The 24,456-nt window shown below is 37.7% G+C and overlaps 2 protein-coding genes across 2 annotated transcripts; one reads left to right on the top strand and one right to left on the bottom strand.

Moving 5' to 3' along the window:
* The first annotated feature begins 4,550 nt into the window (after nt 1-4,550).
* On the top strand, nt 4,551-8,159 carry LOC148848516 (uncharacterized). Its single transcript, XM_088950694.1, has 9 exons — nt 4,551-5,077; nt 5,445-5,596; nt 5,720-5,815; nt 5,899-5,961; nt 6,445-6,513; nt 6,600-6,702; nt 6,802-6,873; nt 7,526-7,614; nt 7,721-8,159. Exons 1-9 carry the CDS (start codon nt 4,735-4,737, stop codon nt 7,871-7,873), a joined length of 1,140 nt encoding a protein of 379 aa, XP_088806820.1. The 5' UTR covers nt 4,551-4,734; the 3' UTR covers nt 7,874-8,159.
* A 1,820-nt stretch (nt 8,160-9,979) lies between these two features.
* Nucleotides 9,980-24,448, bottom strand: LOC148848515 (Peptidase M20/M25/M40 family protein). Its single transcript, XM_088949124.1, has 10 exons — nt 24,001-24,448; nt 23,442-23,686; nt 23,216-23,324; nt 21,636-21,774; nt 21,414-21,471; nt 21,281-21,298; nt 20,626-20,748; nt 20,266-20,422; nt 20,152-20,185; nt 9,980-10,567 (listed from the first exon to the last, which is right to left on the bottom strand). The coding sequence occupies exons 1-10, from the start codon at nt 24,331-24,333 to the stop codon at nt 10,458-10,460; spliced, it is 1,326 nt and encodes a 441-aa protein (XP_088805250.1). The 5' UTR covers nt 24,334-24,448; the 3' UTR covers nt 9,980-10,457.
* Between the last annotated feature and the right edge of the window lie 8 nt (nt 24,449-24,456).

The raw sequence follows: 24,456 nt of genomic DNA, 5'->3' as shown, positions 1-24,456 counted from the left end.
CACCAATTCAGCATCGCACCAGTATCAGGCTTGTTGGGATAAGTTTTTTAATAGCTAAAAACATTCTAAACTAACGCAAGTTTCATAACTGTCCAATTTAAGGAGTAATTTATACAAACACACCAATCTGAAAACAATAATATACTTAATTATATTATTCATATATGAAAGTCTGTGTGCATCAATGTCATTAGATCTAAGGACATACAGTGTTTAACAAGAAGCTGCTATTCCCATCCAAGAGAAGAGTCAAGGTTTGGCTAAGAGAAGTGGAATTTGAAGTTTCTATTGACTTCAGATGCTGAATCAAGAATTGAGATTGTAAGGCTAATATGATTCTAATACCATATTAGACCTGGTTCGATTGAATGAATGAACACACTCTGAAAGACTTGCAAGAGTTGCTAAGTATATATTGAATCATGCAATGGAAGTGTTTTGTTACGGGGCTTGTATATCAAGATTGTTAGAGAGTGTGTGTGACGTACATGTGCATGCTATGTCACATGGTTTAACAATATGCGTGGAAGGCACGTTATAAAAAAGGCAATGCAAGGGGAGTTCTTACAACCCGACTTGGGTTATAATTAATGCTTTAACTCACTTTTTGGGAATTCAGCTTAAGCTTGACTAGGACTACTGTTATACATTTACATTGGCTTGACATGCATGTAACGAGTCATAATATAACATGGAGTCTTCCAACACCATCAATGTCACATTGAAAGTGAATGTAGATGGTGCATCGAATCAAATTGGTTGTGGCATTGGAATAGTAGTGAGGAACTCTTTGGGTGTGAATTTCATATATCAAACCCACATGAAGTAATTGAAGATTTAGTTTTCAAAGAAGGTATTCTCTTTGCTAGGATTGCGTCTAAAGTGTGGTTTTATATTTTTTAGTTTTTTTTTTTTTTTCAAAATTTGATTATTGACAAGGTTTTTATACATGTTCTTTTTATTAAAACAAAATGGGTGTCGAAACACGTATAAACAGATGTATCGAGATGCGCCCAATACGGAATGCATCGTATCAAAATTTTGATGAGATATATACATCATATTGCTGCTGATTGCAAGAACTTGTTTCATGATTGTGAGCATCTTAATTTTTATCTCCTTCATTCATTGTACAGGTAATATTGTTATTGCCAACTATTTTGCTAACCATGTGGTATCTATCTCTAGGCCCGCCAGTTACATGGTCGGTTTCTCCCCAATTTCTAATACTTGTACTCATGAAAGTCTTAATGTAATGTTTTGCCTAGGGGCTTTAAAAAAGGGGTGTAATATAACATGTCATAAGTTAGGTTGCGTTTGAATAAATTTTAGGATTTGTGACTTTCAAAGCTCCTTGGTTTTATATTTTTAAGTTTTTAAAATCTACTCTTACCAAACACCTAAAACATTTTTACGTTCATTTTTATTTCCCACAGCTTAGAGATTCAAAGCAAAAACTTATCCAAACCCGAGAGCCAAAGTTTATTTTTGGCTTTAAGTGGAAAATAGATGTCAAATAAGACTACAATTTGGGTCAGATTGGGTTGGAAAATTATTAAATTTTCAATGGATTCTGTTCCTAAGGCTTAGTATTAGTATGGAAGGAGTGGAAATACAAATATATAGAATATAAAACCAATTATTTTGTATATATTTGTATTTGTAATTAAAATTCTTGACGACCCTATTTGTAGCCCTAACCCCAGGCCTCCGCTGCAATAAATTAGAGCCTTATCTTTTCTTTTTTATTTATTTTATTTTATTTTTGCTTCTAAATTAGATACCTTATCACTTGAGTTAAGTTAGAAACTAAAAAGAGAGATCATTTGTGTTTGTCCTGCAACTAAATCACACAATGAATCCACCATTAACCCAGCGCGGCCCAGCCAGTCGGTGTAGTGATCCAATTACAATTTTGATTCGGATCAACGATTATAAACCATTGACCCAATCAGTAATCCGTCGATGGAATCTTCTGCAAATGGGTATGGGTCATCCATGTTTTATTTGGTCAGTCATGAAAATTCCATATAGTCACACAAATGGGTATGGGTTATCTATTTTTGTAATTGAATAAGAAAACGTGAATTCATGAACTTGCTATCAATCAAACCATGGGCTTGGTTCCAAGTATTAAGTATATCATGTTGATCACTATCACAAACATTTATTGAACAAGGAAGACTGATTTATCTTGGAAGAATAAAAGAGTGCACAGAAAGCAACCATTACTAGTTATTAATGGGTTTTGATTAGTCAAACCTTTTCCCTCTAACATATTTTTCCGGCATTATAGATTTTTTCTTATGGGGCTATATTTTCCAATTTCCCTCCTTCAAAAGAGGATTTCCTAGATTGGTCCCCACACCACTTGTAACCGTGTATTGGTAACATCTTTACATCGCCAAACGAAAACAAACAAATATGGGAGATATTTCCGTTGTACGGTTGCAACTTGCTGTGAGGTGGGGATGTACGAGGAAATCCAAACTCAAACCGACCAAACATGTTAGCATGCTTTGACCCAATAACTGATCTCCCTAAAACAGCCCAAACCAAAGAGTTGGATCACCTACCAATACAAAATGTTCTAATACCCTCCCAACATATCTCACACTCAATCTCATTATGAGATTGGGATCCACCATAAAAGTGAGGGTGTGAGGAGTCTAGATTACATGCCAATAAAACATATTCCAACCCTCTACCAACATGAATCTTACACCCCACATCTCATCATGAGACTAGGACCCACCATAAAGTTGAACCCATCGTATATGAGATGTGCAATGTGAGATCATATCTCAATGATGACATCATCATTTCTGATATTATCATCGGGAGATGTTTCCAATACATAGTGAGAATGTATTATGGGACGTTATGGGGCGTAGTCTTATGGGGGGCTGATTAGGGTTGGAACATGTTTATTGGTAGAAGATTTCAACTCGAGTGTGAAACCAGCCATATATGAGATATGCGGTGTCAAATCATGTTGGAAGGGTATTGATATGGCTTTTTTTTTTTTTGTTGGCAAGTGATTCGGACTCCAAAAAAAAAGAGTAAAATACAAAAACCTCCTCTGAAGTTTCTGACAATCATAAAACCTCCCCTATAGTTTCATTTTAACAAATACCTCCCCTAAACTTTTGAGAAATTCAGCAAAAACCTCCCTCCCTTCCGTTATTGTTTCAAACAGAAAACGTTAGATTGATCCACCAGTTTTTCCAAATACCCATTCTACCCGTTGTGTATGAGATGTGCGATGTAAGATCATATCTCAATGATGACATCATCATTTATGATATTATCATCGAGAGATGTTTCTAATACATAGCGAGAATGTATCATGGGACATTATGGGGTGTAGTCTTAGGGGGGCCTGATTAGGGTTGGAGCATGTTTATTGGCAGAAGATTTCAACTCGAGTGTGAAACCAGCCATATATGAGATATGCGGTGTCAAATCATGTTGGAAGGGTATTGATATGGTTTTTTTTTTGTTGGCAAGTGATCCGGACTCCAAAAAAAGGGTAAAATACAAAAACCTCCTCTGAAGTTTTTGACAATCATAAAAGCCTCCCCTATAGTTTCATTTTAACAAATACCTCCCCTGAACTTTTGAGAAATTCAGCAAAAACCTCCCTTCCATCATTGTTTCAAACGAAAACGTTAGATTGATGCACCAATTTTTTCAAATACCCATTCTACCCTTTTATAAATTATTTTAGAAACAAAATTACTGAAATAATCCCATTTTTAACTCAACAAAAAAAAATATTTCAGTAATTTTGAATGTAAAATAGTTTATAAAATGGTAGAATGGGTATTTAGAAAAAACTGGTGCATTAATCTAATGTTTTCCTTCTAGAACTGTGACAAAAGGGAGGTTTTAGTTTCTCAAAAATTCAGAGATGCATTTGTTAAAATGAAATGGGAGTTTTTTATGATTGTCAGAAAATTCAGGTGAGATTTTTGTATTTTACGGTTTTTACCCAAGAAAATGAATACACGTTCGCCCCCTGTTTCTTTACCCACGGCTAGAAATACAGCGGCAAAGAATAATGAAACAAGAGTCCAATCGGACGGTCCAAATTGATAGGATAAGCACGTGAAATTTAAAGTTTGACTTTGATTTCCGGAATCCCAACAAACAAGCAAAACTATTGGAGGAAACTAGCTTCGTCGTCAGCGGTCAGCTGTCAATTGTCATCTTTCATTCTTTCCCAAACAGGCAAACACTATTTGCCACTTGTCATTTAGTTAACCTTTATAAAATCGTGGGCGTTGTCTACTTGCATTATCTTCTCTCCACGTGGCCTTCCCTCATTGGATATACCAGATATCTAAATACGTCCAGACTCCAGGCACCATCATCCCCTGGAAAAGTGAATATCCACCACCCAATTGCAACTCCCAGAAGCCAGAACTTCGCCTGATCTGGAAATCCATTTTCTTCCCTACACGGAATCCGTACCGTCCATCAAGGATCAGTCGGACACATCAGACGTGATCGACGACTTCTAAAGTCTTCCCAACCTAGCTCTATGCCCAGAGAATCTCTGATCTGCTACGTATTTAAGAAACGAGTGGACGAGGGTGTTTACACTTTGCTCACGAACACGATGACAGAAGTGCACCACCACGGTGGATTAATGAAGATCTTTTCATGGGGATTTCGACATGGAGTTTTTTAATGGATTCAATATGAACTAGTTTTAGGAAGAGATTGGTTATGGAGTTTTCGTTGATTTCTCGAGTGCGGAGCCCTTCTCTTCTTTCGTTTTCTGCTTCTTGCTCTTCTCCTGCGGGCCGAGGTGGTTGCTTGGACCCCAAGTTCAGTGAGCTGCAGGTGAGGAGGAGAAGGAGCTTCGATGGGTTTCGGGTTTCGGGCCAATGCGTTAAGGCTTCGGCAGAGGGGAGTAGCAGTGAAAGGATTGAGGGTACGCGGGAGGGAGAGAGGAGAGGATTTGCAGGACCAGTCATGGAGGTCACGACCTTTAATCAGAGCTTTGACGATGCAGAGTTCCCTGTTTGGGAGAAATTGGGTGCTATTGTGAGGCTAAGCTATGGAATTGGTGAGTTTATCGATCCAAAAAATTAGATCCAATTGACTTTGTTCCTAGTAGGTTCTGGTTTTTTGCTTTTTACATGTTTCCTTCGAGTGATTCCTACTTTTCCTCTAACATTATATATGTTACAACGTTGAGTTGGTTTTATCTAGTTTTCAGTGTTACTACTGATCCTGCAGTTCCTTCCTATTGCTTTGCTGGTTGGACTGTGAAGTGAAACAACAGATTTCCTGGCTCTACCAATTTCTGGCCTCCTTTAATCTTATAGAAGGATTAGATCCAAACTATATTTATCTAATTCCAATAAACTTATATATTCTGTTTTCAAAGTTTCTTCATATTAATTAACAAGCTCTTGTTTGGCAAAATTCAGGCATATATGGTGCAATGGCTCTAGCAGGAAGATTTATATGTTCAGTTACTGGAATTGATTGCATGGGAGGTTTTCATCCATCACTGGATGCTATTTTAGAAGGACTTGGATATGCAGCTCCTCCAATCATGGCCCTTCTCTTTATACTGGATGTATGTTGTTTTCTTATCATCGACATAAAAAATTTCCATATAAGTTGATTATGCAGTTTTCTTAGTAAGTTGATTGTTGTTTGAGTCTGGAATGCATTCGGACAATATTACCTAATTTTTCAGGATGAAGTTGTGAAAGTATCACCTCATGCTCGTGCCATCAGAGATGTAGAGGTTGAGGAGCTACGGAGCTTCTTCTATGGGATGTCGCCTTGGCAGGTAATATATCAGCTGATATTATCTCCTTATTCTATGTATTGCAGAAACTGTGAAATAGATCTAATGATCCTATTCTTTTGCAGTTTATACTCATTGTTGCTGCAAGCTCAGTAGGGGAGGAGCTTTTCTACCGTGCTGCTGTTCAGGTAAGCTCCCATATATATGACTAACTTGACCTTTTAAAGTTTCATTGTTAATTTATACATTTCTAATGAGTTTCAAATAGTTTGTGTTTCTTCTCAATAAAAAGCTCCATCATGGAGAAGTTGATAGGACTCTGATGTGTGCAAAGTTTATTAATGTAGCTTGTTTCTTCAGTGATTCATTTCTGATTTCTAATGTAAGCAGAGCCATGAAAACCCACTTGAGTTGAGGCATCTTCTAGGCACGGCTAGTTCATGCTTTACCTTGATGGGTTTAGTTGGTTAAGTCATGAGTTAGGTTGATGGATTTTTAGCATGGTTAAACCAGGAAGCTTACCATACCTTGAAAGCTTTACTTTAATTATGTTCCCTGTTTCCATACATAGATTTCTACAGATTAGAGATCATGAAAAAGAAAAGTTTCTACTAGAGAAATCTTCTTACGTTTAGGAACAGACATTTCTGATCTAATCCTTTCACATGTAGGGAGCATTGGCTGATATTTTTCTAAGAGGCACCGACCTGGTAATTGATGCTCGAGGAATTGCATCTCTGGTATGGGGAACTCCTTTAACCTGTATCTTCCTTGTACTGAGATTGCTGCTGTCTTGTTCCGTTTTAATTTTCTAAAACCTGTGCAGACTGGTGTTCTTCCTCCATTTGTTCCATTTGCTCAAGCATTTGCAGCTGTTCTTACAGCTGTACTTACAGGATCATTGTATTATGTGGCTGCCTCCCCAAAAGGTTATTTTCCTTCTCTGTTGTAGTCAATGTTTTTTCACTGGTTTCCTTCACTCCCTGTTCTTGTTTTGATTCATAGATTTGTTTCAATTGTCTTTTCAGATCCCACTTATGTAGTTGCACCAGTCTTACAGTCTCGCTCTGCTCGTGAAGATCTGAAGAAACTCTTTGCAGGTTTGTCCTTTTTCCTAGAACCTGAAGCCTATATATACCACCTTTTCTTTTGTGAATTGCACTCAGAGTATGAGGTATTGAGGATGATTACTAAACTTGAGCAGCTTACAAACAAATTACTAGATACGCGCATAATATCCAGGTTATGAGACCCATCATTCAATGAATGCAGATAGGCTATTAACTCTGCAAAATATTATTGCTTTGGTCCTAGGAAAAAGTTGTGGGGTGTTGTAATGGATTTGGGACTGTTTGTTGACATGAAAATAGAGGTTATCTCTGAAATTATTAGCTAGCTTTCTGCTTCATGGAAAGGTCTAGATACTTGAAAGTTATATCCCTTTTTCCTGTATCCATTTCTGTGTCAATACCTGTATCTAGCAACCTTAAGGACAAATGAGAAAAATAGTACCTGGGAAATGTAGGTAATAGAAATTTCCCATTTAAGCCATTCAACAGATTCTGGGCAACCACCATTTTTCCTTACTCTTTTGTGCCAAATTTGGTTTTTACAAGTTCCCATGTACTGTCACTCATGTCTGGTATCTTCTTGATGATTTAACTTGTTAGATTTCCACTTGAAGGATCGAATTTTGTATCAGCTAGCATTCCATTTGAACCATTTTTCTTGTGCCGGATGTTAACTGTGCAGCCTGGTATGAAAGAAGGCAAATGAAGAAGATATACTCTCCTCTCCTGGAAGGTCTATTAGCCCTCTACCTTGGGTTTGAATGGATTCAGGTAATTTCAGTTTCAGTTGCTTTCACATCAAATATCTTTGGAAAATATTTCAAATCCTTTGTTAAGAAACTGAGATGGCGTCATTTCCTTTTTTCAACTCATGCAGACAGACAACATTCTAGCTCCCATTATCACACATGGAATATACTCTGCGGTCATATTGGGACATGGCCTTTGGAAGATTCATGATCACAGGCGAAGACTACGCCAGAGAATTCAGCAGGTTAGATTAGAAGGAAGAAATTCAAACAAATTATAGAAGCTGAGAACTAGGCTATATGAAGAGGCATCCCCCTCTCTCCCCTTATCAAATTAACAAGGCTGAGAGGAGTCTTATCAAGGTGTGGAGTTATGTATAGATGTAAATGAGAAATGTATTATATGCGAGGACTGTTTGTATATGAAAAGCATGATATGTACACAGCATGGAATACTCATTATAGAAGAGGATATGGAGCCCCCTATGTATAAAGTATAAACTAGCATCTTTTTTGTCAGCTACTCAGCTCCTCTATTAAAAATTAAGCACATCTTCCCACTTATCATTTGTTTGGATGTTAAATCCATTATTATTAGCTCATGTGTCTTTTGCGCCAGACTTGAGGAGGCCCCTTTATTGATTTTAATGTAGGTTTCAATTAAGGCTGCATTTGTTTCCGGTGCAAAAACAAATATATACCAATCAAACATTCCCCTGGCCCGTTTATGAATACAATCTGGCTTATTTTTGCATGGATAAGCTTTGTATTCCAATCAAACAGTTTTTGGTTGTAATGAGTGCAAACACGGATTTTAAGACTGAAATCCACCTTTTTTACATCAATCAACTATGATTGCAAAGTTTGTATCCAAAAAATTGATACAAACTCTATCAATTGTGAAAACAAACATTTCTTGGAGTTGAGATAACTGCCATTATCAGTACACAAATGTATGCTTACCAAACGCTTACAAAATTGAACCAGAGTACATTTAAGTATCTTATGCATAACTGACATTTGCACCGCAAACAGACAGCCAAATGAATTTTGTAAAAGGTTTTCGCAAATAAGTAGAAATCAACTGCATCAAGTTTCTAAGTCTTCACTGTCCAAAATCAAGGGTCGAAAACCAACTGCAGCAGGGGAAGCCGTCAAGCCAAGGCCTCGTTGACATTCACGTGGTGAGCAATATTATTGGCTCAAGTTGGGTTGGCCGTTTGGGGCCTAGTCTTCCTCACTACAATCTATATGCTTCTTAGTCTTTTTCTTAGGCTGTGTTTTTCTATTCACATAATATATACTGCATTAATCGAAACATTTAAGCTGAAAATCTGGTGAAGATAGATACTTCTAACTTGTATGTTTTACAATTTATCCACTTCAACATATTTGCCTCGGACGTTCTCATTTAATTAAATTAAAGTATAGATGGTCTTATAGTCATTTTACTAGGGATTTAAATTGAATAGAATTGCTTCAGATTTTGCATTTACTTGTGATTATGCAACTTAATTGATTACCTCCTCGAACAGACTATATATCCCAATTGATGAAATTGTCGCATGGTTTTTACCTCGTCTCTGTGTTACCGTGTTTTGGGTGAGGGGATAGGGGCTGGGGGGATGATGTATAGAAGCTGTATGCACACATGTTCCATGGCTAATGGTGACTGAAATGTTGAATACCCAAGCACATATCCTCAATAAAATTAAACCTGAAGAACTCACTGAAGTGCAGTTGCAAGTGAGATTGATTCTAATTTTCTATAGAACTGCCCTTTGTGGGAATTCGGATTAACTAAACGCTTTAGCTGCTCAGCAGGCTGGAACCAATGATGAGGTTCCATGGCGTAAAACACAGCCTGCTGAACAGCTAAACCTTGCTCCCTTTGGGGATACTGTATATTAAATGTCCTTTTGGGAGGGCTTTCAGGATGCCGCTTCTGGCGTTCTGAGCTGGGCCTCACATGAGAACACCAGAAAGTGTGCAAGTGTATTGTATTTGGTAAAAATCTAAAACGCCCAAACCACTGCTCGTTCTGACTTCTGAGCTGGGACTTCACATGAGAACCCCAGAAGCTATATTTGGTAAAAATCTACAACACCCAAACCACTGCTCAAATATGAAGCTACCATGAGTAGTTTCTCCAGAACACCGGTGCTTAGCCACTGCAGCTCAATTAAGTGATTAACACGGCACCCCAAACGGGCTCTAAGCCCCGGTTAGCATGGGGACTTGGAGAGTGCTTCTATTTTAGCAAATATACTCCTATCCTAAAGTTGAAAACATTCTCTCGCTGTGATGTGAAGTTCGCTGACAATCAAACTTACACTGCTATTGGTAAGGACTAAGGACATGAAATTTAGGATATCTCTTCGGGCAAATTATAAATAAAGAGGTCTATTTGACTATTAATACTGGCATGGCATCTTCAAGAAAAAGGTCTAATACATGAGTCATGACAACATTTGAATAAATTCCATTTGAGTTGGGGATATAATCACAATCACAAAGCCTTTCCGGACTCCAGACTGAAACATCAACTTGGGAACTCTTGCTCTAATTTCACAATGACAAATTGACAACCAAGCTACTAACTGAACTTGCTGAACACAACATGGTCTTTAATGGAAAACTTCACTCCTAGCAGATAAAACCAATTAAAAGGCTCATTTGGATTCCCAAGTTGAGAACCAGGTCCACTAGTAAATCCTTGGGAAAACCTGAACTTGCAGCCATTCAGGAGATGCCTACGCCCGGAAAAGGAAAAGAAAATTGTATCACACTAGAGTTATTTTACCAGCAAATTACTGAGATCTCGTTGCCTAGGAAGATAACCTTCGGGGGATGGTATCAACGCCTTTAACTGTCATCTTCCAATTGCGAAATGATGCTTGTAAACACTTCAAAACCTTGGCACATATCTGAGAGAAGGCAATATTCATTCTTTGCATGGTATGTGGCCATCAAGCCTGCATGCAGCCAAAATAAGTATCAAGTCTTCATCAGTTAAAGGAAATTTAGCTTGAAAAAACATCACGATAAAAGGCATGCATGTTTTTTTATAAATAAATATGTAACAATAACCTAGTGAATCTGGGATATTATTTACAGAATAATCAGTGATGCTGTTTTTGAAAAAAAAAAGGATGGCGATTTGGCCGCAAACTATTTTTGAATAAACAGGGCACTCCCAACTAAAAAGTATGTTTTAAAAGAAGGTAACTACTTCGTGCACTAATCCTTCAGTTGTAAACAGGCATACCCCCTTCCAACAAGAGATGTGCCCCATTATGGGATTTATCAAATAAGCACTGATTAAAAAAGGCATTGTACATTTTCAACCAATGCATAATGGCTCTCAAAAAAAGTCCCCCAAAATTCCTATCTTACTTGATGAAATGCCCAGCAATGTTCTACCATAAGTACCATAACAACATCAAGTGCCTATTTAGCAATTCTTCTCTCCTTTTCCCCCATTTTTAGTTATCAATGAATACAGGAACATTTCTCAAATAGATCAATAGCATGATTATGGAAAGGGAAGAGTAGAAGTCGTTCTTGGAAACCTTACCTTGATTTTTTTTTTTTTTTTTGCTACTACTACTTTGATTATTGGTTGTTCCCTATTTTCTTTTCTCCTTCACTTTGTTTGCTGCTATGATAGTTATTGGCTGTGGATTTCTAACTCTTTTTTGAATAAAGATCTGGATTTGAATTTGTAGTATTGGAAATCAAGTCAACACTAAATAAGCCACCATTTTGTTGAGTCTTTGACCTAAGGCATGCCAGTCAGCCCACTTAAACAATAATTTCTCTCACATTACCCTAATAATAATTCTCAATTGTTCCCAAAAGCTTCCTTGTCATCACAAATCCTAGACTGACCAAAACTCCCTTTTATATTAAAATGAGTATGTATAACCCATTTTGAGTCGATCCTAAGTGTATGGAGTGTATACATATTTTATTCAAATATGCTTGTCACTTTCTTCTCTAAATATCAGACAGAAGTTGTCGTTGGATCATTTGCTATTCTGATTTGTAGTTTTAATAGTTTGTAGTTATCATGTAATTACATAATAGTCATGATAGTCATGTTTCACATTATAGAATATACATTTATTTATTTTTGTTGGCTAGAGAACACCTAAGTGTTACATAGACATCAACTTGCATTGCCAGACCAAAATGCCTATGTATCACCTGACCTTAATTATAGTTTTCTTTCTAAATTACAACACTAACTCTTGAAAAAGCCCTGGCTGCTGCCACACAATATGATAGCATAACTTCAATAAAGTTAAATAAAGAAATGCTAATTAAAGTTCCAACTTTTAATGCAAAACCACTAAAAGACAAAACTATCAGATATGGATGAAAAGCGAGCCTCATCTCCTCCTGTTCATCTCTATTTCCTCTTCTTTCCCTTCTTTTCTTTCTCTTTATCTTCTGTTTTTTTTTTGACAAATAACTTTAGCTTTTATTAGAAAAATATCAATATATACAAGCAGTACAAGCACCTGGGCCAGTTCCTAAGCCAAATGTAGGGAAGCAAAAGCTGAAATTGGTGATGAGAGCATCCTAGAAGAGGAGGCTAGGAGTAAACGAATACAGGCCATGATTGAAAGTTTCTTTGAGGACTTGAAGGGAGAGGAAATGGAGAAAGGAAATTATTGTGAGGTGGAAGAGAGTGGGTTTGAGCCTGTTAACCTTAGTACAGATTCAGGGGGTGATTATGAGGAGCAGGGAGAAAGAAAGAGTGGATCTGGGCCAAGTGAATCAGTGGCTGAATTCATGGAAAAAATGGGGTGTAAAAGTACAAGATCCATTGACATGAAAGTCTACTCAAGGAAAGATATGGAGGGGAGGCAAGGCAAGAAAAAGGAAAATAAGTGAAGTGGAAAGATTGAAAAGAGATGTCGAGGGGGATTAAATTTGTGGCAGGAATGAAGATTGTGAGTTGGAACTATGAGGTTTAGGGAGGGAGAGGAAAAGATCTATCATCAGAGAGGTTCTTAAAAAGGAAAATCTGGATATTGTTTTAATTCAAGAACCAAAAGTGATGAACTTTGACAATAGATGGCCTAGGAGTGTTTGGATAGCCAGGGGGTTAAATTGGGCAATGTCCCCAACATGGGGAGCCTCAGGAGGTATTCTGACAATGTGGAATAGTGAATCTTTGGTTGGAATTGAAGAGTTGGTGGGTAACTTCACAGTTTCATCAAATTTAGGCAAGTTCCAGATGGATCTGAATGGGTATTGGCAAATGTTTATGAGCCTAATGGATATCGGGAAAGAAATAAGCTCTAGGAAGAATTGGAAGATATTAAGGTTTTGTGGGATGGACCTTGGTTCCTAGGGGGACATTAATGTGATAAGATTCTTAAAAGAAACCAACAATCCAAGACGGAGAACAATTTTCAGTATGAGGAAATTTAACCAATTCATTGATGCCTTCGCAGTTGAGGAACTGCTTCTTTCCTATAGAAAATTTACATGGTCTAACTTGCAGGCTGACCCTATATGCTCCAAATTGGACAGCTTTTTTTTTTTTTGTTGTTATGATAGGAAACAGTAACTTTCACTAAAAAATTTAAAACAAGACATTACAACTCAAGAATTCCAAATCCAGAAGGCTGAACAAAATTCACAACCATTGTTACAAAGCTGCCCAGAAAAGTTCACTCCTATTTGGTCCTTGTTTGGCTAGAGCATCAGCCAGACCATTTGCTGTTCTTCAACTTCCAATGACACTTCATTCCTTCCCATTTCACCCTTGGATTACTTTCCTCCCACCAATCCTTACCATTGATTGGGAGGATCACAGGAGCACTCTAGTTTCTAGAGCCTTGCCAAGAGTGACATCAGATCATTGGCCAATTTCCAAATCTGAGGAGGATGTGGGGGTAGAGGCCCAACTCCTTTTAGATTTGAAAAGATGTGGTTGTGCTCTAGTGGATTTATTGAGAGAGATAAAGAATGGTGGGAGGAAAGTAATCCAAGGGTGAAATGGGAAGGACTGAAGTGTCATTGGACGTTGAAGGAATTTAAAGGCAAAGTCAAATTATTGATCAGATGCTAATTGCCAATGAATGTGTAGAGGATATGAAGAGAATAGGGAAGAAAGGGTTTGTTTGCAAATTGGATCTGGAAAAGGCATATAGCTTAGTTGATTGGAGTTTCTTGTTGGAGGTCATGGAAAGTTTTAGGTTTGGTGAGAGATGGTGTAAATGGATAATGGGAATGTGTTAATACTTGCCATTACTCAATCTTGGTTAGTGGGACAGTTGTTGATCATTTTCCAGCCCTGATTGTATATGTATTTGGGAGACTCCTTGATAGGGAAGATTCTAGAAGATTAATAAGGGGATGGAAAGACTCACTCGTCGTCTCTGCTCTCTGCCTCCAACTCTCGCTACTCTCTCTCACTCAATCTCACCACTCACCCTCCATCTCCCTAGTATCTATCCTCTCCCCTTTCACTCTCACTACCCTCACTTAGCACCTCCTTTGTATTGGCTTAGCCCTATTAACCAAAACCTAATCTTAGCCTCTCTCACTCTCACTTAGCACCACTACCACCACCATCCACTGCTCCGACCACCCATTTGGCATTGTTTTCCCACTATTCATCATCACTCTAGTCACCTATTTGGCATTGTTCCCCACCACCCCAAATCTAGACCCCATCAACATACTTGTGATGTAAACCCAACCCAAGCAAGCAAGCACTAGCGTATATATGTCTATATATATATATATATATATATATATCGCTTTCAATCTCTATGTTTAAAACCCTAAAAAGGAAGGACAAGAAGAAATAGTTGATGGACAGGGACGACCATAGAGATTTAGACATCCCTTCAGTTCAAAAAGAGATGATTGTGTATAGAAGGGGCATAGTTGTCAAGGCGACAAGGCGCCCTTGGAGGCTCGCTTCACCCAATCACGAAGCAGTTTTGCATACTATGTAATAAAATACTTTTATATTGTTATTTTTTTTAGATTATAATTATAAAATAAACATTATTAAAGAAAAATATTCACTTTTGTGTTTATAAACTAATTTCTTTTTATTATTTTCTTATTTGTTAGGGTTTAATCAACACAAGCATTGCTAACTGCTGTATTGAATCCTCAATGACTTCAAAATCTGAACCAATAAGAGAACTTAAAGTTTTGCCTAATCAACACATCTCTTCTTTTCTTTTCTTCTTTTCCTATAACAAAAATAGGGGTTCAGCCCCTATATTTTCGAATTTTCTTTACTTTCTTCTTTTTCTTCTCATAAATATGCTGATTTTCTGAACTTAAACATGAAGTTTATAATTTTCTTATGAAAATTATGGATAGTTATTAAAGAAAGTTGGCTATGGAACCTAGGGAACTACCCTAGGATATGTGATTTTTACTTAAAAAAATCCATTGCCTAGGCAACTAGGCGACAAGATGCCACCCTGTCACCTCGCCTCGCCTTGGCACCTTGAAAACTATGAGAAGGGGCTAGGAGGATGGAAAGCTTCGTTCTAGTGGAGAGCTGGAAAAAAGAACTTGAGTTGGAGAACAAAAAATTCTCTTGGAGGAATCGAGAAGTAGAGGAGAAATGATTCTAAAAATCAAATAGGCTAACAAAGCAATTTTTTTTTTTTTTGGGGGGGGGGGGTATCAAAGGTAGTAGGGTGGTTCAAAGGATTTGTGGATGGAGTGACGCTTACAAGAAAAACGCAGGATTGGAGAAATGAACTAATAAGAGAAGGAAAGAAATTTATTGTTGAAGTTAGAAGAAATGAAAAGGGTTGGTTCATCACACTTGTAGAAAACTTCGGCCAAGGGAGAAGACAGAGGATATGCCGTTTAGAAGGCAAGGATAAACAGGGGTGGAAGATGATGGCAGGAATGTTAGAAAAATTTTTGGAAAGACAACCGAAGCTGATGAAACCAGAATGTCCAAAAAGCAGTGATAAGAAAGAAGGAACAGAGGAAAGAGTTAAGAAGGTAAGTGAAAGGAAAGAAGAAGACACTTTGTTGGTTTCCACTCTATTGGCTCCCAAACTCATTTGGGGGGGGAGGGGGGCAAAAAGGTAGATTGGGGAAGAAAAAAGGTGATTTTGATAGAAAAGAGAATAACTAATTGGAACGACATCCTGGACTTGATCATGGAGAAGCCCAACTAAAGGAAAAACCAAAGATACTCCCCTTTGATGATTGAAAGAGAATAGTGGATGTGGGGGAGATCAAAGAGGAGATAGTGATGTTCGTCTCAAACTTCGAACAAATTATTCTTGAAAGCCGGACACCTTCTTGTAATGAAAAGGAGTTCCTTGAGGAAAGCTTAGTTGTTAAGATCTGGGATTGCCATTCAACCTCTGGCAGGAAGACATCTTTAGGAAAATTGTAGAGGTTTGTGGGGGAGTGCTAGAGGCTTACTACTCAAAGGATCCCCGTGCAGCTTCACTAAAGATTCTAGGAACATGACCAAAACTCATCCCACGATCCATCGAAATATTCACAAATGAAAGATGGAGAGGAGTGTGGTTGGCAAAGGCAGCTGAAGTGACACTCTGGTTAGAAGGAACAAAGGAGGAAGAAGGTGCTGAGCTGGTAAGTAATACTCCACATGGGTCTCACTAGTTCACGCAAGGAAGGCTCGAGAAAGGAAAAATCAATTTGAACTCTAAAAAGATGGAAACCACAACGTCATTGGGTGGGCTTCCATTTAAGGATAATTTTTTAAATAATTTTGAACCCAATCTTGCAACTTCAAAATCGTCCTATGCACAAACCTTAAGGTTAAGCACATCAATAGACGATCAATCACTTATTAAAAAGGGGAAATTGAAAGATCTGGGTCAAAACTGAACTGAACCAGATCGGGCTGACCCAAAAGCAAGGCCGAGTGTCTTTGTTTTAGCTCATCGATGAGGGGCAATACTTTCCATCTTTCATCCCCCCATTGACTATCCCAAAGCTTTGCTTTGTGGGAAGAACATTTGTCTCCCACAAAGCAGGTTGAACCTATACCAAGGTTATCCCAAAGCTCTCCTCAGCGTCTAAGAAGCCATTGAAACCAAAAGGTAAGTAACTTGTGTGGGTTCAATGTCAAGTAGAAAACTCAACCACCCCAGAGAAGCCCAATCTGCACTACAATAGGGAACACCTAGATGATTCAGATTTTGAGGAAGAAACGGACTCGAAGGACCTCAGATTTGCAGAAGAAGAAGAGGTTGACCAACCTTCAAGCATTGGAAGTATCGACACTACAAAAGGCTACAAACACTTGGACATTGATCAGTTGGGTCTTGAGTTGCTCTTTGAGGAAACCTCTGCTACGGAAACTCTCGAGTTGAAGGATTTGGAGGAAGAAAAAGGAACCATTTCTTTTGGGGGAAATCTGGATGTGCTATTGAGAGAAGAGAACATAGAAATAATCCAAAAACAAGTAAAGAAGGTCCCTAATTGGGGCAACGAGCTTCAAAACAAGTTAGATGTAAATACATGGGAGGAACAGATCAAGTTGGATGTACAGGTCGAATCTTGAAAAGAACATACCCCTCCAATGCTTGGTCTTGGGGAGGAACTTGTCACTAAACCTCAAGGAATACCCTCACCACCCTCTAATTTTTTTTTCATCTCCTTTGTTGTTCACAACATTTTTCCCCTTTGCCTTGTACTAATTCTCTATGTGTTGGCTTTGCAGATCCAATTATTTCTCCTATTCCAACTACGGACAACGACTTGAATACCTCTGAAAAAGTGGAAGGGGATAGTTTAGTGGCAAGGGAAGAGAAGGAAATAATGGATCTAGTTTTAGAAAATCTAAATACCTTGATTGCTCTTGAGGAAAAAGTAGGGAACCGATGGAATGTTAGGCTATGGAAAAATCTCAAGGTGGGCAACAACCAGGGAACCAAATTGTTGGAGAAACAACCACCAAATTCTCTCAAAGGAGGGGTAAAAGAACAAAAGAAGGCAAAGAAGAAAATGCCAATTTGAAAGTCTATGTGAGGAAAGAAGGGGGAGGGGTGAAGTAGAAAGATTAACCGGTGGTGTCTCATATGACAAGATTGAGAATCGAAAGAGGGCAAGAAAGGGAGGGAAATTTTAAGAGGGTGAAGAGGTGACAAGGGTCCTTTCTAACAAATTTTAGATGAAGATAATTTGTTGGAATGTAAGAGGCCTAGGGAGTGCAAAAAAGAGGAGACTGGTTAGAAATGTACTGAGGAAAGAGAAACCAAATGTAGTGTTGTTCCAAGAAACAAAACTTTCAAAGGCAAACAGAAAATGGATAAGGAATATTTGGGGTTGTAGGGTATTGAGTTGGACGTTTGCCTCATCTTGGGAAGCCTCCAGAGGGATACTGACAATGTGGAAAAATGAAGAATTGGAAAGCCAAGAGGAACTCACTGGGCAATATTTACTCTCGGTAAAGTTCAAAAAGGGAAGTGATAGCAGGACATGGGTCTTAACAAATGTATATGGTCCTAATTCTTATAGAGAAAAAGACCTGTTTTGGGAGGAATTAGCTATAATTAGTGGTCCGTGGGCTAGCTTGGTGTGTGGGAGGTGATTTCAATGTCATTAGATACACTAGCAAAACAAACAACCCTAGTCAAGGTATAACCACAAGCATGAGGAAATCCAATACTTTGGTGGAATCTTTGGAACTAAAAGAACCACCCCTGTTGCAAGCTACCTTTACTTGGTCTAATTCCCAAGAGAATCCAGTGTGCTCTAAGTTGGACAGGTTCCTTTTTTTCAATAGATTGGGAGGACCTTTGGGGTAGCCTAGTTCTGAAAACACTTCCTAGAGTGACCTCAGACCATTGTCCTCTTTGTCTTTTTGAGAAGTACTAGGGGGGCCCTACTCCCTTTAGGTTTGAAAATATGTGGCTAGAAGATTCAAAATTTATTGATAAAGTTAAAGAATGGTAGTCAAAAAGTGGGATCAATTTGGGAAACAAGGAGTTCAACTTCACTAGGAAATTAAAGTTTCTCAAAGGAAGAATAAAAGAGTGGAACAAGCAAGAATTTGGAAGATTAGAGGATTTAAAAGAAAGATTTACAAAAAGGATTGAAGAGATCAATCTTAAGGAGTCTCAGAGAGAATGTATGGAAAAGGAAAGATCATAAAGGTACTAAAGGTGGAATTAGAGGACTTCATTAGAAAAGAAATTTTTTGGAGACAAAAATCGAGATGTAAGTGGCTCTTAGAAGAGGATGGCAACACAAAATTTTTCCAGTCCCTGGCAAATGGAAGAAGAAGAAAGAACTTAACCTCAAGTATTGAGGTTGCAAGACAGGCTTATAGCAGGGAGGAGGAAATTGCTAAGATTTTTGTGGATCACTTTAAAGCAATCTTTTCCACCTTAGGAAGGAAAAATGGGGAAAGCTTGGATCTGGATTGGGACAGGACACCCGAAACTCACTCAACTCTTTTAGAAAGGAATTTTAATCTGGAAGAGATCCATGAAGCAATACTTTCAATGGAAAGATCAAAAGCTCCAAGCCCAGATGGATTCCCATTGGATTTTTTACCAAGACTGTTGGGAAGTCATAAAGGATGATTTGTTGGAGGTCTTTAAGGAATTTTTTGGAAAAGGAGAAATCTCACTAGGAGCAAATGCAATGTTCATTGCTTTGATTCCTAAAATAAAATAAGCAAAAATCCCAAAGGACTTTAGGCCCATCAGTTTCATAGGAAGCTTATATAAAATCATTGCCAAAGTCCTAACTGGAAGGTTGAAATCTTGCCAAAAGCCTACCTTTAGTGATTTCCCAATATCTAGGAGCCTTTGTGGATGGGAGGCAAATAGTGGATCAAAATCTGGTCGCATATGAGTGTGTGGAAGAAAAGAGGATGAAAGCAAGAAAGGGTTTGATTTGTAAATTAGACCTAGAAAAAGCTTATGACGCGGTGGACTGGAGTTCCCTTCTTGGATTGTTAGAGAAGATTGATTTGGGGGAAAGATGGAGGAATTGGATTAGAGGTTGTATTAGCTCAGTACATTTACCCATCTTAATAAATGGAGTTGCTAGAGATTTCTTTTCTTCACAGCTAAAAGAGGTTTGAGATAGGAAGACTCCTTATCCCCTTTCTTGTTCACCCTAATTGCTTAAGTCCTAAGCAGAATGATCATCAAGGCTGATTTGGATAACCTGATCAGGGGATGGAGGGTAGGAAGAAATAAGGTGGTGATGTCTCATTTACATTTGCAGATGACATAATAATTTTTTGTGAAGACTGTAATGAGGAGAAAATAAGGAAACTAGGGGATTTAGTCAATGATTTTTAAAGGATCTCAAGTCTAAAGGTTAATCAGGATAAGAGTTGTGTGGCAGGAATCAATTTGGAAGAGGGTAGCATTCAACTATGGGCACAAATCCTAGGTTGTGAGGTGAAAGAGTGGCCCCTAAATTACCTTGGCCTACTGTTGGGAGGAAACCCAAGAGCATAGAGTTTCTGGAAACCAGTCCTAGAAAGATTTGGTATAATCCAATAAAACATAACCCAAGCTCCATATTTTGTAAGAAATAGTAAAAGTTATCATACCATAGCCTGAAGTTTGAACATCGAAGCCTTCATCCTAGAAGATAAAAACAAAGTTAGAAATAATTTAGTTGACAAGAATTCCAGAAGGCTTTCTACTAAGAGATGGAAATAAACCTGCAATTGTCGAATCAATGGTAAGCTGCCAGTGATTGAATAGGGTTTTACATATCCAACCACATCTTCAGTTGCTTTACATAACACGTGAAAGCCACGAGAATCAAGATTACAGGCAACTCCAGACATCATTGCCTCATCAAAAGTAATTGTAAGTCTGGACAAAAGTGAATATATAATCTTGTGAGTGAAAGAAAAAATAAATGGAAATACAGTAACAAGCCTATAGCACTCACTCTTCTAACCTGACAAATGAAGTCCAAGAAAAATTTAACATCCAATAGCCAGGGCTAATGGAGCAGTTTAAAACTGTAAAATAGTCTTTCAATCTGAACATGAATGAGAAGAAAATAAACATACCTTCCCCTGAGATTCTCTTCTGGAAGTACATATTTTGATACTGGCCCTCGAGTATCTAGTTTCTCTATGTTGGCATTGATATCATCTACATATTCCTGTACTTTCTTCACAACATCTGTTATGCTGGAATAGATAATCAAAAGAAGAAAATGAATCAGAAGGTTTTCATCTTTTTAATTATCAATCTATAGATATGATCCAGGCAAATATGGTTCATTGTAGATTTACAGTTTTTTGCTCTAAACCATTGTACTTATTCCCCTTTTATTATTTAATCATGTTTTTCATTGTTAATCTGAGGTTCTTGGCATATTGTCATTTGACTTTCTTTACAACATATAATTTCCTATCTAAAATCCATTCCTGTGTCAAAGTGTGCCTTTCTGTTCAATGTACTTTAAGGTCGTGTTTGGTTTGAAGGAAAAAGTAGGGAAAGGAAGGGAAACCTACACAAGGATTGTAAAGGTTCCCCTACCTTTTCCTTCAAACCAAACATAGCCTAAGAGAAAAGGGTGAGGATTAAAACCAAATCAAAAGTTTCAGGAAGTAAATTACTCAATTATTTCTTTTGTTTATTTTTCTCTACCACTATTTTTTTACTTTCATTTTATTATTTAATCATCTGGTGTGGGGGGGGGGGGCGTAAGCTACTTACTTGTAGAAAGGAGTTAACCTGCAACAAAAAAAAAAAAAAGTCATAGTCAGGCTTCAGATTTCTTCAGTGGAATTGGAAATGCAATTTACAGTTTTTGTGAATGTATCTTCATTTTGTTGTTGAAAGGACAGACCTGACATCTCCACAAATTGTACACTCATATGGAATCTGATTGACACCACCTCCAGGATCTGTAACATTTGAAAAAATATTGGAATAATAGAGTACATGAGGTTCTCCACACCAGCCGATACCAAGAAAACTGATTATTTTTTTCTTTTTTTCTGACACCTGCTGATAATAGTTTCCAAATGCTAACATGAACATGTTATTGTATAATAGGCTCATAACTTACAGCTCCATTGAGTTGGTTTCATGGTTGATGGTGTTGCAAATCCATAGACCTGTTCCTTGGGATGCTGAGGGAAGTCCCTGTAGAACCGTAGTTGAATCTCTTTAAGTGCTTCCATAGCTAGCTCCAAAGGATTTATAGCCTACACACCATAGGCCTTCTTAGTTCTTAACATGGATTTCAGAAAACAAAATTCTTTTTTTCTTTTACCCTTTATGACTTTTAACTAAAAATGTCCTTATAGATCACTCAAACACATGATTTAGATGGGGGAGGCACAGAGTTTCTTCTGTGTGAATGGAAACATTGAAGGTTCCCAAGTGAACAAACTATCAGATCCCATAATTTAGTTTACTTTACCTAAAGAATGTGTCAAGGTACCATTTTGGTTGAGTTTCAATTAATAGTTTCCACTACTATTCTGCTATGTGGAGAGATCAAGCAGCCATGAATCAGAGAAGCTAGGCACTCAAGGGCAGAAGAAAACTAGATAAACTTAGGATACTTTTGCGCCTCGCCTTGTGCCTTGCACCTTGGGTGAAAATTGCCCCTTGTGTGTTTTTTTTTTCTTTTTTTTTTTTGCGCCTTGCACTTTTAAAACACTGCCATAAAAATAAAAGATTCAACACTTTTTTCATTTTTGGTATTTTATTCTTAATTATGTCTAAAATATAAATATTGTGCTTCCAGTTTTACATAGATTGTATTTAGCACCTTCCAAACCTTTTTGGGGCAATATTGTTCCCTTCTCTTAATCAGTAACTATCAATTGTATCAACATATGGTATAAAAATAAAAGAAGCAAACTCCAGTTCTCAACACAAAAAGTAGAAGCCATGGAAGTTTGAGCCCAGACAAGCTTCTCTATTCACCAATGAAGGGCAATAGTGGCATATCATGGCACTATTCTGCTTCCATCATCATCATATTCATGGCTGCTTCTTGAAATAAAATTTTATAATTCCAATTAATATTTAATTGAAAAATATTACTTGTAATTAGCAAGTGCAAAAATTAAGTGTTATTTTTTTCACCTATGCAACTTTATCATTTTTTATAGTAATAGGCAAAAACATTGTTAAAAGAAAAGAAGATAAAGTCTACAACTTTAGTTTTTCTTCAACATGATAGTTAGATTATTGATGTGTTTCTCCTAAATATGCATATCGTGAATATCTTTTGATGGGTGTATATAGTGTATATTTCCATGTGTTTGTGTTTCTATTCCTTTCCAGAGAGATGAGATCATAACCCTCACACCTGTCTTTTAAAACACCATACTATTATCAGAAAATGGCAATGGCCTTTGCTTTTGGTCTGTGACAATGTAACAAAGCAATTATACACCTTGTTTTTATGATAACATCAGGAGTTACTGAATTTATTGCTTGATGAAAAATAAGAACTGGATGGTTTGACCTTTTTTTCATGGCTCATGTTTAGAAGTGCAAAACAGAGTACACAGTTCAATTTCTATCCAACATTATATAGGCCGAGAATGTTGCTAACTGCTGAGTATAGAAAACCAAAGAATTGATAAAAAAAAAAAAAAAGTATAGACAACCAAAGATCAAATAAGGTACCTTGTGAGCTAGACCACTATGGAAAAGTTTCCCTATTGTTCTAAGCTTCCAAGATACCATGCCACCAGTACCAATGCAAGGTTGTTTATCTGCAGTATCAATCCAAAACCTACATAGAGATAACAATGCACATGAATCATTATTAGACGAAATACCATAATATTGAACTTTTGATTCCATCTTTTCTCTTTTTCTAATTCTGGTAAAGGGAGTGTTTATTGCTTACAAAGGACCTTGTTTGAGCTTATTAAGCAACCCATCTTTTACAAGAGCATCAACACCGACCCCCAATATTGATGAGTTTTCTTCGTTCGCTATAAAGGCCGCCACCACAGTTGACTTCAACTGCGGTTTTGTTTTCCCCAGCATCCGCATGAGTTCAGTTACAAGAGCCACATGCCCCAAACAATCAGTCGTTCCACGGCCACGAAGTTTGTCTCCATCAATGCTCAAAGAGAAAGGATCAAAATCCTGAAAACAGATGTTAAAAGTTCAATCCTGCTGTCTGATCAGCAGATAATTTACGTTATATGTTCATACTCCAAGAAATAAATCTGTCACTGATGTTGCAAAAAGAAAAAGAAAGCCATATTTCCCTTTATACACTTAGTATCTGTTAACAAGATGAAATAGGTAATTAATAAAAAAAAAGGACAAAACCAGAAGCTTGAATCCAAGAAGAAACTGAAAAGGTTAATCATAGAAATAACAAAGGGCATAACTGAAGCATACTAAAGAGAAACCCAGAAAGAATCATGAAAGAAGAATAAAAAGAGAGAAGATACCCATTCATCAGGGTTGGCCGTGACAACGTCCATGTGACAGCCGACGAAGGACAGAATCTTCCCGGAAACGGTTCCCGGGTACTCGACGATAATGTTGCCTCTGCCTTGAACGTAAGTAACATGATTTACTATTAAGGGTCCTCCACCAGTAGTGGTGCTGTAAGGGAGGAGTGCATCCAAGACGTGCTTGGCCACCCTGTCCTCTTCTGGGATCAGCTCCGGTGGGTTGTTCTGAACGTATTTGGCCTCTCCAATGAGCTTAGAGAGGAGGGAGACGAACGAGTCTTTGTCGAATTGACCCAGTACATCCTTCAAACCGGAAGAACCCATCATGGCCTCTGGGAAAAAGTTCTTTGGGAATTGCCTTGACAAGTTGAGATCAAATCCTTCGGATGGAAAGAACGATACTTATTCGAATAGATGAAGAATACAAGTGGAATACAAGTGGGAACATTA

This window comes from Nelumbo lutea, chromosome 6 (assembly GCF_056320005.1).
Source record: "Nelumbo lutea isolate HS-2025 chromosome 6, American lotus-T2T, whole genome shotgun sequence".
NCBI lineage: Eukaryota > Viridiplantae > Streptophyta > Magnoliopsida > Proteales > Nelumbonaceae > Nelumbo > Nelumbo lutea.
This window is presented reverse-complemented; position numbering and strand designations above follow the sequence as displayed.